The sequence below is a fragment of the Desmodus rotundus genome, chromosome 7 (assembly GCF_022682495.2).
Source record: "Desmodus rotundus isolate HL8 chromosome 7, HLdesRot8A.1, whole genome shotgun sequence".
Classification (NCBI taxonomy): domain Eukaryota; kingdom Metazoa; phylum Chordata; class Mammalia; order Chiroptera; family Phyllostomidae; genus Desmodus; species Desmodus rotundus.
This window is the reverse complement of record NC_071393.1, coordinates 74,797,889-74,810,462: the sequence shown is the minus strand read 5'-3', so window position 1 is coordinate 74,810,462 and position 12,574 is coordinate 74,797,889. Positions and strand designations below refer to the sequence as shown.

General features: G+C 36.5%; 1 protein-coding gene across 2 annotated transcripts in view; it reads left to right on the top strand.

Annotated features, from left to right (window-relative positions):
* Positions 1-12,574, top strand: part of INO80 (INO80 complex ATPase subunit) — a 122,373-nt gene that overhangs the window by 33,795 nt on the left and 76,004 nt on the right. For both annotated transcript variants that reach the window (XM_053928986.1, XM_053928987.1), the window contains 7 exons: positions 959-1,012; positions 1,808-2,011; positions 4,135-4,330; positions 5,232-5,299; positions 6,764-6,973; positions 7,455-7,535; positions 8,322-8,417. In XM_053928986.1, the coding sequence (XP_053784961.1) occupies positions 959-1,012; positions 1,808-2,011; positions 4,135-4,330; positions 5,232-5,299; positions 6,764-6,973; positions 7,455-7,535; positions 8,322-8,417 (909 nt within the window). The remainder of the gene's footprint in view (positions 1-958; positions 1,013-1,807; positions 2,012-4,134; positions 4,331-5,231; positions 5,300-6,763; positions 6,974-7,454; positions 7,536-8,321; positions 8,418-12,574) is intronic.

Sequence of the window (12,574 nt, the reverse complement as noted above, 5' to 3'; positions counted from 1 at the left end):
AAGTATATCTGGGGAGAGTTTATGTGTGAGAATTCTTGATGGGAAAAGTTATGAGGAAACGTGCTTTGTACCTGGCGAAGAGGCTTCAGGTGATGCCCTTCCTATGGTAAGGAATTCAATGGAAATATTCGATATTCTTTTCTTTAAATTGACAATAACTGCTTAAGAATTTGTAAGAGAAAGTTTTTAGTAAAATGCCTTACAATTTCCTTAAGCAGACAGTCTAGGTTGGGAAAATTATAGAAGTGGCTTCCGTAACCTCTGTAACTTTGAATCCATTGTTTCTTTCGAATGACGGGGAGAGCTCCTTAACAGTCAGAGAGCCGCTCAGCTCAGCCTCTTCGGTGTTTTCTCCCATGACAAATGAATTGATGGGAAATTGGGTTCCTTTATTGAGATTTTTAACTTAAGTGGAAGACACAATATGCAGCTCGGGGAGGTTGCTGAGTCATCTTGTGTTAGGTCTACCTCGGAGTTTTGGGTTGTAAAAGATGATGCTGAAGTGCTGGCAAAAATTGAGTAATCGTGGCAGCAGGTTTGGCCTGGCTCGAGGTGGGGCTAGAATCACTTACCTGGGGGGCTAATTTACCTTTCTTCTAACAACTTCTGTATGTGGGTGCCCTGTTCTCTAGCATCTTTGCAGATTGACCCAGGAAAGCAGTGTATTTTAGGGTTAGGATATAATGTTATATTTTCCTAGTCCACTTCAGACTTTAGATACAACTTAAATTCTTTCCAAAAGGGCACAGAAGACTCTAAGGCAGTGACAGCACTAGCTTCTTATTTTGAATGCTACTTTAGGAAGTTTATATGTAGTTTTTGAGTCAGTAATGGATCTTGAATATGTTTCACTTGATGCTTTATTTTTTAACCCTCAAGTTGAATAAAAGACAGTGTCTGTACATAATCTCTTCTCAAAAAGGAATCCTAAATGAAATACTTTCTTAAAATATTTTAGGCCAACAAGCAGAAAGCTTCAGCTCGTAACCTGTTTCTCACCAATAGCCGAAAGGTAAAATTATAGTTTTATATTTCCCATTTATGTTTTGCTGGAATGTGTTCTTGTTCTTTGCATCCATGCTTGCTGCTGTCTCTTGTGACCTATTGTTAATGAATCTAATATTGCCTAAGATAATTTAGTTTCTGAATGGTCTCAATCTGTTTTATAAATAAAATTCTTCCTCACATTTCTGGTATTTGCACCTTTTATTGTAAGATCATAGCCCACTCTCATTCCTTGGGCAGACCACAGAATCTTCCTGTGTTCAGGCTCTTCATCTAAGAAATGATTCCATTAATACCTTCCCTCAGAGGAGAGTAACAGCTTCCTTTGAGAGTTGCAAGGTTCAGATGAGGTGATGTTCCTAGTTGTATTTCTCTGGGCTAGTCACTCATCCTCAGTTTCCTCTTCTATAAAATGAGGATGATGATAATAACAGCCTCATAGGGTTTTGTGAATAATAAATTAGCTTAATATGTGTTAAGCTTAGAATGGTGCTTAGCATATAATAAGCATTGACAGCTATTATTATTGTGTGCGATCACACTTTGTAACTTCCTAACACATCTCAGATCATTATACTTTTTTTTTTAATGTTCTAAGGCATTGTGTATACGGATTTCTCATCCCTGATATTACTTTGGAGTCTGAGACTGGACCGTAGTACTATATGGGGATGTTAATCAGATTGGGAGAGAAAGAGATGTGGCCATAGGAGGACTGTGTGCACTGAACAGAATGAGAAATGCCCAGGGAGCACTGGTCCTGGTGTCAGGTCCTCCATTGTGATAACATTGTCGTCTGTAGCTCGCCCACCAGTGCATGAAGGAGGTGCGTAGAGCCGCCTTGCAGGCCCAGAAGAACTGTAAGGAGACCTTGCCTCGTGCCCGCCGCCTTACCAAGGAGATGCTTCTGTACTGGAAAAAGTATGAGAAGGTAGAGAAGGAGCACCGTAAACGTGCTGAGAAGGAAGCCTTAGAGCAACGGAAGTTGGACGAGGAAATGCGGGAGGTAGGACAATGGCATAAAATTTCAAAAACCCTAATTGCTGCAGCCATACCAAGAGATTGGTTTGCATTTCTTAAAATATAAATCTAACAATGAAGCTGGGTAAAAATGTCTTAAGACATAACTTCGAGGATAGCAATTTTAGTCTAGTAAACCAATTCTGTTTTATTCTTTTAATAAGGTTCTCTCCCTGGCCTTCACCTCTTCTCTGCTATGCTAATTTCTATTCTTTGCAGCCAATTTCTTTGTATATTTCTAGAGGACCAAAAAAGAAAAAAGGAAAGTGATCAAAAGTAAAACAGCTTACAGTTTACCTTGGCTTGGTTCCAGGTGCTGGCTGCAGTTTTGATTTGTTGGAAGATCAGGGCTCCTTGCCAAAATTACGGCCAGATAGGGACAATGGACAACTAGCCCAGTTTTCTGAGACCCAACCCTGACCTACTTTGCTGTTTTAACCTGCAGCTAGTACTCTTGCTAAGTCTGATGTCACCTGATGTAGGTTGACTATATTGTTCAGAGAAACAGGAGGGGAGAATAAGAGGACAAAGTTATTGCATTCCCATTGGTAAACCAGTTGGGATGAGTGGAAGGAAAGTTGAGTTTTAGAGAAAGAACTAATTCAAAGAATTGGATGTTTTCTTTCAGTATAGGTAGTACTCTTGCCAAAGCAGAGCTGTGGAGCCTCTCCTAAGCTTTGATCTTCTCTCCTTTATCATGCCTTTGAGAATGAATATGGAGTTTGCCCAGTTCTCCTAAGTTCCCTCTGTAACTTGTATCTTTGCATGAAAGATAAACATATTATCAAGTTAGTGAACATTTGATGCTATCAGGAACACTTGGTGAGTTTAGAGACATTTAAGAGTCACAGATCTTGAAGTTTTGCAGCAGCTTGGCTTATGATCTAGGTTTGTGAGACATTGTCTTAATTATGTTGATAGCTCACTGGTGACAGTTTCATCAGTGGTTACGTTAATTTGTGTGTGTTTTTCTCTAAACTTTTGAGATAAAACTACTTTTGATGGGTCTTTATTGTTCCTTTAATTTACCTTGTTTTAGAAAGGTTTTCTTGAGCGTACTTTAGCTTTGGAACATGAGCATTTGTGTGTTATGAAAAAAAACCTTAGTGTTTTCTCAAACTCTCAGATTTTCTTGCAAATTTGAATCTGGCTCAAGTGCTGTAAACCGTCCCCCCACCCCCCAAAAAGAATAGTTTTTTGTAGCCTACGCTGGGACTGGTGTCTTTTCTTGGCTTTGTTCCTTATATTATTGTTTTTCTTTTGGGGAAGTAAATCTACCAATAAATCAAATATACTTTGTAGGAATTTTATTATAAAATAGTTAATGAAAGGTAATGACTGTTTAATTTCATATTTATTGTGTGTACTATATTCCATATATTTTGGTCTTTGGGGGGTATTTGTTTACTCATTTATTTTAATGAATGATTTTATTTATTAACACAATGATTATTTCCCTTACCAGATTATTTCAGAGGCACTTTGATTTTATTTTTTTCATATTTAAATAAAGTATGTGTTTGGTTCTATATTCATGTTTTGTAACTGTCATTATCACAGATAAACTGTAAATTGAGAGAGCATTTTCTTCCTTTGATTGGCTTCTTATCCTCAGATACCTTCATGCTGACTTATAAAAGAATAATTTATAGCTCCTAATTACTTTGAATTTTGATGCTAGATAAAGAGCTTTTGACACGTTTACATTTTTTAAAATAATGAAGCCACGCAAATGTATCTACCATCCAGGTTATGAAATAAAATATGTAGTTTAAATTTAGTTGGTGTCTTAGTACCACTATAGAAAAGCAATATAATAAAGAAATAAACATTTTAGACAGAAACCTAATGGAGAAAAGATTTCATATTATAAGAGAGAGCAAAACATAGGTTATTATTAGACTGTAAGTGAAAGTTATTACTTGCTTTTAATACCACTGACTTGGTTATTATACAATTGTTTTTAGCAGTTTTTATCTTTCTGAGGGTAAAGAATTTGTAAAGGAAGTATATGCGAACTATATATAGGTTTGGTGAATTCTGTTGACTGCCTTTTGTATGTGATTAATGATGTGACTCTATTTTCCCTTCAACTTTTCTCCTGTGTAGGCCAAAAGGCAACAGCGAAAACTGAACTTCCTAATCACCCAGACAGAGTTGTATGCCCATTTTATGAGTCGCAAACGAGACATGGGTCACGATGGGATACAGGAAGAAATCCTAAGGAAATTAGAAGACAGTTCTACCCAGAGACAGATTGACATTGGTGGAGGGGTGGTAGTTAACATCACACAGGAGGATTACGGTGAGTCCTAAATCAGGAGTTAAAGGAAGCAGGTACCTTCCATTCTTTCATATCTAATACACATTAATTCTTGCCAACTTTTGTCTTGACTGATAGGTGATATTAATCAGTAAAGGGGAATTTATTGTACAGGAGAAAGAAAATGTGAATGTTTCTATAAACAAGCATATAAAATAACCTTTACTGAAGAATTTGAAGAGGAAAGGATCAGGTTATACAATCTTACAAGTTTGGGAGTATTTTATATGTTTTTGTTTGTTAGTAGAAATAGAGGTATTAAATCAGAAGAATTCAGAGAACATAACATGTCTCAGGAGAGAACATCATCTCTCCCATAACAAGGTTGTTGGTGGTGCAAGTCAGGCACGAGTAACAGACTGATCAGTTTTGGTGGTATCGTGACCACAAGAGAGGGAGGAATTGGGATGAAGTTTGAGAGAAATTTCACAGGGAATAATGATCAAGATCATGTTGAGCTAAGAATAAAAGAGAATGGGGGTGCTTCAGGGTGACTTGGGGGTTACATGTGTCTATATTCCTGCTTTTGGAATAATTTCATGTCACAGAAACATATCACAATTTTGAATCCTCATTGTCTTGCTTTCATGGCTTTGGCATTGCTTTGTGCAAGAAACCCAGGATTGGAAGGTTGGAGCTCAGTCTCCTGGTGGTATTTGTGAGCTGACTTTGGTTATTGGAGAGCATGGCAGCCCTCTGCCTCCATTGCCACTTCCAGGCCCTTACCTCTGTCAAGTAATTTGAGCCTTTCTGCTCTCTCATCCTCCGTGAACCTAGAGATAAATAAAATAGGGGAGTCAGGGACACAAACATGTAGATGTGAAATGCATCTTTGAATGAGATCAATTAATGAGGTCGATAATCGGTAAGTTTTCCTTTTCAGATAGTAACCATTTCAAAGCCCAGGCCCTGAAGAATGCTGAAAATGCTTACCATATTCATCAGGCTCGGGTGAGTCTTAAAAATGAAAAGATAAACTAATGTGCCCCGGAACTAACCCCACAACCTTTTACTTGGGTGGTCTTCCTTCAATCTTAATCATATTTTCAATTAAAAACATTGGTGGCTTCGGCCAGTGTGGCTCAGTGATTGGAGTGTTGTCCTGTAACCAAAAGGTTGCAGGTTTGATTTCTGGTTTGGGTGCATGCCTAGGTTGTGGGTTCATCCTTGATCTGGGCGCAGATGTGTAGACCCCCAGTCTCGACGTGGATCCCCAGTCCGGGTGCTTACAAAGGCAACCAATTGATATTTCTTTCTCTCTCTCTTTCTCTCTTTCTCTCTCTCCCTCTCTCTCTCTCCGTCTCTCTTTCTCAAAAAGTAAATGAAAATATCCTCTGGTGATGATATAAAACAAAAAAAACATTAGAGAATGTGTAAATGTGTAGGTGATTCAGGAAAGGTGCAAAATGAGCATTCATTTGATTGAAGCTAGGACAGTTTCCCTGGTTTTTTTGGTCCTCTTGAATAATCATGGGAAACATAGTCAGAAATGCATCATGGTTATTTAGTGAAAAGACCACAATCTTGCTTGTTAAGGCTATCTTGCCATAAGAAAACTGTTAATCCTTGGCTGGGTGGCTCAGTTGGTTGGAGCATCGTCCCATGCACCAAATAGTTGTGGGTTCAGTCTGGGGTGCATAGAGGAGGTAGCTGATCGATGTTTCTCTCTCACATCAATGTTTCTCTCTATCCCTTCCTCATGCTCTGAAATTAATAAGAAAAACATATCATTGGGTGATGATTTAAAAGAAAAAGGGAAAAAAAGGAAAACTGCTAAGTCAGTACCTTCTTTCACTTCAGTAATAATGGCCTTCTTACTGGTTGAAGCGTCGTCCATAACCAAAGGGTTGTGGGTTCAATTCCCAGTTGGGGCATATGCCTAAGTTCTGGCTTCATTCTGGGTTCATTCCCAGTCCTATCATGGATATAAAAGGCAACCAGTCGATGCTTCTCTTGTTGCATCAATATTTCTCTGTCTCCCTTCCTTTCTCCCTTATCTCTCCAAAAAAGCAAATGCAAATGTCCTTGGGTAAGGATTAAAAAAAATTTGCTTATTCATTATATAGTGATATCTAATGAAAAGAGAAAAAAAATTGCAGTTAGATTGAATTAAGTAACCACACTGCATAGGAACCAATATATAACTTTAATAGGATACAGGTCAAGGATAGACATAAACTCAGCCTTATTTCCACCAATCCCAACCAGTCAAATTTTATGTCAAAACTTGTCAAATAAACTTGTTGGTGAAGCAAGCAGTATGTTGGTAATCATATATAAGGCTTAGTGTCTGTCCATCAAAAGCATATTTTTAACATATTGTCAAATAGATTTTAAAATATTAATATCCTTTTAATGCATTATACTTTATATATAATATGATACATTATTTTACATTATATTATTTTTTTCCAGACAAGGTCATTTGATGAAGATGCAAAAGAAAGTCGAGCAGCTGCCCTGCGGGCAGCAAACAAGTCTGGCAGTGGGTTTGGGGAGAGTTACAGCCTGGCAAATCCTTCTATCCGGGCTGGTGAGGATATTCCACAGCCCACAATTTTTAATGGCAAATTAAAAGGTTATCAGCTGAAAGGCATGAATTGGTTGGCAAATCTCTATGAACAGGTAAATTTTAGAACTGTTATACACATTCTCTTTTGTTTGTTACCTGTTGTCCTAAAGTCATTGGTTTGGTGTATTGTGAAATGAGCACAAGATAGTGACTCATATTTCATTCCTTTTAAAAAGCTTCATCCTTTGACAAGAGTCAGAAAGATGTCTCCATATTTTTAACCTGGAGATTTTATTGGAAACATTTTTATCATATATATAGTTTGTCTTAGGTGGTTTTGGTTAAGCCTGATTGTTTGCTTTTGTGCTCAGATTAGATTAGCAATGAAACTGGCTTCATGATTCACAGTTGTAGCTATTGAGTTGGCAAAAGGAATGATTATAGCAGCGGATAAAGTGCTGAAGCTGGGTATCTCTAGTCACTTTTGTTTGAACAAGTTTAACATTTTTGTTAGTTCTTTTAGACAGCAGGTTGAACCCTGTCTGGTGGAATGTGAGAGGTGTTAACCGTGTGTGTGTGTATGTTTTTTTCTAGGGTATTAATGGTATTCTTGCAGATGAAATGGGCCTTGGTAAAACGGTACAGAGCATTGCCCTTCTGGCCCATTTGGCTGAGGTGGGTAGATGCTATCTTTCCATTTTTCTCTCTCTTAGGTTTTAGGTTCATTTTCTATTGAGAATCAGCCATTATCAAGCACTGTTATAAGCTCTATAGCATACCAAGACAGTGGGACTTGCTTCTTGCCTTCAGGGCCTTTACAGAGTGACATAATGTAGTGAAACACTGATTTTTCAAGACTAGGACAGTTTTGAGCATGTGTGGTTTGGAAACCTCCCCACCACCTCCAGCCCCGGTTGAGAACTGCCAGTGTGGTGACAAAGACAATGTATGGTTAGATCAGAGGACCTGAGTTCACATGCCATCTCCACACTTACTAGCAGTGTAAACTTGGCAATTCACGTTACTTCTTTGACCTGACTTTAGCTCTTCTGAGGTGGTTTTCACTTCTGCAAACTTCTGCAAAATTCCTTGTAGGGATTTTGTGAGAATTAAATGAGAAAATATGTATAAAAGCCTTTTGAAAAAAGCAAAAGCTCTATACCCATTAGATAATAGTAAAATTGTTATGATCATCTAATATAGGGGAAAGCAATACATGCAAGTCAGTATGTTCTAAGTGCTTTGTGAATGATATAAATTAAGATTTATAAGAGTTGGGCGTGGGGTAGCAGTAATTGCTTGCTATTTTTTCCTCAAGGTGTGTATGAGCAACTTACTTCCCATTGTTTCTCTTGTTTCAGTGTACTTCCTATTCTTAAACTACTCTTGTCATTAATTATAATTTTGAATTTAATATCTGCAGTTTTCCTTCAGTTGGCTAACCCAGTTTTTCTGTTTCAGAGAGAGAACATTTGGGGACCTTTCTTAATAATTTCACCTGCTTCCACACTTAATAATTGGCATCAGGAGTTTACTAGATTTGTTCCTAAATTCAAGGTAAAAATTAATCCAACAAAAAGTTCTATTGCTCTTTAAAATAAATTTTGACTCTTTTGCTACCTTCTTATTTAATTGCTCATAATAATTTTTAATTTTAGCTCACATACATTTTCTGTAAAAGTTACAATGGGAGCAATAAGAGAGCATATTACATCTTTATGCATCATAAGTGAGAAATCCAAAGTCCAATTCGTGTGGTTTGCTACACTGGCCACGTGAATTGATTGACACTCTTGGTCAAACCACCATAATAGAAAATATCTACGTTGCTGGTTTAACATAGGTTTTTGGCAAATCATCATCAAGGCACATATCCTGTCGTATGTAATACTGTTGTCGTTCCCCTCACCCCCAGTACATCCATAAATTACTGATTTTCTCGATGCTCCAAAGCTAGATCTTTAGCCTTTGTCTAGATTAGGACTAAAGTAGATAAGGTAATATCTAAGGTAGATCATGTGAAATTTGATTTTAACTAGTTCAGAGGAAAAGAATTGAGATTGAGGTTAAGACGTGAACAGTAGGGAAGCATGTTGCATCAAGGTGGGTAAGACATGGTAGAGACTTAAATGGGTGTAATCATGGATAGTTGTCAGAATATAAGAGAATGGGTAGGATTTATTATATTGTTTGCAAGTATAGTAGGGGAAATGAGTTAATAATGTGTGTTCTGTCCCTAAGGGTTTAATGCTAATGAAGTTGCATGGTGAGGAGGATTTTGTGGAGATTATGTATCGAGAGACTGACATGATGTCTCTGATTCTGAGTCTCTGTAATAATCATGGGTCAATTTAAAGGGTACATAGCATAGGGTGGAGAAGGGAAGCAGGTATTTTTCTTATGCTTTGTAAGGAATCAGGACATATCTGGGATATTCTACTTTGGGAAACCTTTATGGGTGTGGCCCCACCTTTCTGGTTAAGTTGTAAATTTAGAAACTACAAAGCACATTAGAGGTATAGCTTTTAAATTGGCTGACTCAGTTTTAACTCTCTAAGATGAGATCAACTAAAGCAATTTGTTGAATATTTTTTATAGAGTTGTTTAACATATGGGAATGGAGCTCTCCCCATCATTTGTTCTGCTTTTGTTGGTAGTAGTGGTGTTGTTCAGTACATGCTGAACCATCAGGATGTTAGAAATTAAGTCTTAAAATTTTTATCAAACCACTAGTTTTCAGTATTTCCTTCATTCACCTATGGATGGCAATGTAGTACTATTATAATGTCGTCATTACTGCTTCTTTGACTTTACACCTGTACCTGAAACTGAGCTTTCATTTGCATGTTGAGCTTCCTTTTGATACTGTAATCTACAGGTCAGTAAAATACGGCCTTTGGGCCAATTCCACTTGCCAGTTGTTTGTCCCAGTTTTTAAAATTTGTGATAAAATACACACATGTACCAATTTAAAGTGTACAATGAAGTAGCATTAAGTACATTTACAATGCGGTGCAGTGATCTCTGATAATCTGGTTGCAAAATCTTTTCATCACCTCAAACAAAAACCTTCTCCCAATTAAGCAGTTACACCTTAATTCTCCTTTCCCTCCAGACCCTGTCTACCACAAATCTTCTTTTTGTCTCTAAGGATTTACTTATTCTGGATATTTACAACTGGACTCATAAAATATAAGGACTTTTAAGTCTGGCTTCTTTTCACTTTGTGTAATGTTTTCAAGGTACATAAGTGTTACAGGATATATCAGTACTTCATTCCCTTTTATGACTGAATAATTTTTTATTATTTGGATATACTGTATTTTGTTTATGCATGTATTGATTTATAATTGGGTTGTTTTTACCTTTTGTCTGTTAATAGCACTGCTGCGAACATTCATGTACAGGTTTTTGTTTGAACACCTCTGTGTTTTTCAGTTCTTTGGGATATATACTTAGGAGTGAAATTGCTAAGTCATGCTATATTTAAGTTATTGAAGACTCTGCCGCTCTCTCTTCCCATCCCCTCTCTCTAAAAATAAATAAAATCTTTTTACAAAAGACTTTTTGCCTTAAAACCTACCATATTTTTCGGACCGTAAGACGCACCTAGGTTTTAGAGGAGGAAAATAGGAAAAAAAAATTTGAAGCAAAAAATGTGGTAAAATGTTTAATAACATAAATAACACTATCTCACCAGTGTAAATGTAAGCTACACTTGGACTATAAGATGCACCCCCATTTTCCTCCCAAATTAGGGGGGTGCGTCTTATAGTCCAAAAATACAGTATATTCTCTGATATTAAGTAGATTAACTTTCTTTGGTTAGTTTTTACATGGTATTCTTTCTTTTTTTACTTTTAACCATTTTCCATCTTTGCCTTTTATTTGGAATATTTGTGCTTACTTTTCATGTAATTACTGATACATTTAATTTAAATCTCCTGCCTTGCTATTTGCTCTCTAGTTGTTTTACACGTTCAACTTTACTTTTTCTCTCCTTTTTTTGGGTCCTTTTGCATTGGTTAGATTTTATTACTTTTTTTTTTTCTTTCCCACTTAGCTTGCTAATTACCATATTTTTTAGACTATAAGATGCACCCCCCCAATTTGGGGGGGTGGGGGTGCATTTTATAGTCTGAATGTAGCTTACCTGGCTCACTACAGGATTTCTGCTTTAAAGGATGTTATTAAATATTTTACCACATTTTTTTGCTTCAAAATTTTTCTTCCTATTTTCCTCTAAAATCTAGGTGCATCTTATGGTCCAAAAAATATTGTATATATTCATTTTATTCTTCAGTAGATACTCAGGAGAATACATGTATCATTGACTTTTTAAGATGGCATTTTTATATTTTAAACCCCATAAGACATTTTAATACCTATTTATTTAGATTTATTCATATTACATGTTATTTGCACCCATCTTCATTACTTTCTGCATATTTGTGCTTCCGTCTGGCTGAGATTTCTGAAAACAACAAAAGATATCAAGCTACTAATCCAAGAAACACTTTGAGCCTGATATGGATACAAAGAAAGCAAGCCACCCATAGGGGCATCACAGAAAGAGTGCTGAATTTTGCATTCTTTTGTTTTTCCATGCTTTAGTCTGGGTATTTTCTCCTGACTTGTCATCTAGTTCACTAATTTTCTCTTTAGCTGCATCTTATCTGTTAATGAATTCTTTTAAAAGTCTTTTTCTGATATGTTTATATCTTAATTTCTTGTGACGTTGTTTCTTCTTTCTGTTTCTCATGTTGGTGTTCAGTTAAGTGATCTGGTCTTCCCTTATGTCAGGGATTTTTTTTTTTAATTGTATGCAAGACATTGTATGGGGAAAATTCTAGAGATATTGTGGGTTGTAGATAATGTTTTCTTCTTCCAGAGAGAATTTCTGTGTTTTAGGTTTCATTTTGGCTTCTTGCCACTAGTAAATTTTTTTTCTGGGGCACTAATAATCTAAAGTCCCCTTAATATGGTCAGATACTGAGATGATTTGAAGCTGAAATTCAGTACACTTAGTAAATGTATTTTTCTGTCTGCATATCTAAGGGTTTCTCATCCAGGGATTCAAGCAATCATGAATCAAAAAAATACTTTGGGAGAAAAGTTACATTGTTGCTGATATATACTATGTAGTTAGACCTACAATCATGTCTCTACTGAACATGCATAGACTGTTTTCATTATTCCCTTAACAATACAGTATAACAACTATTTACCTAGTATTTATATTAGGTATTTTAAATAATCTAGAGATGATTTCAGGTATAAAGGAAGATACATGGAGGTTATATGTAAATACTGTGCCATTTTACATGAGGGACTTGAACTGAACACCATACATAGGTTTTGGTATCTTCAAGGGGTCCTGGAACCAATTTCCTACAAATAACTGAGGGAGGGCTGTGTCTATTAAGACAAGTCTGTATAGTTTACCTTTATATTACTAGTGTGTATCTATCCTTTGATTCTAACTTAAGTTCAGGGAGGTTAGTGTTTATTAGAATCTGTCCTCCTTGAACTACAGTTTTTGTTCTGTGGGCCCTGTATCTTTTTCAAACAAACAAACAAACAAAAAAACTCTGTTCAGTTTCATAGTCTCTCAACTAGAGTTTTTGGGAAGGGGGAACATGTACCAAGTACCAGGATTTCCTCTCTGGGCTTCTTTTCTGGATCTTGGCTCTTTAATTCTCCACTGCCTCAGA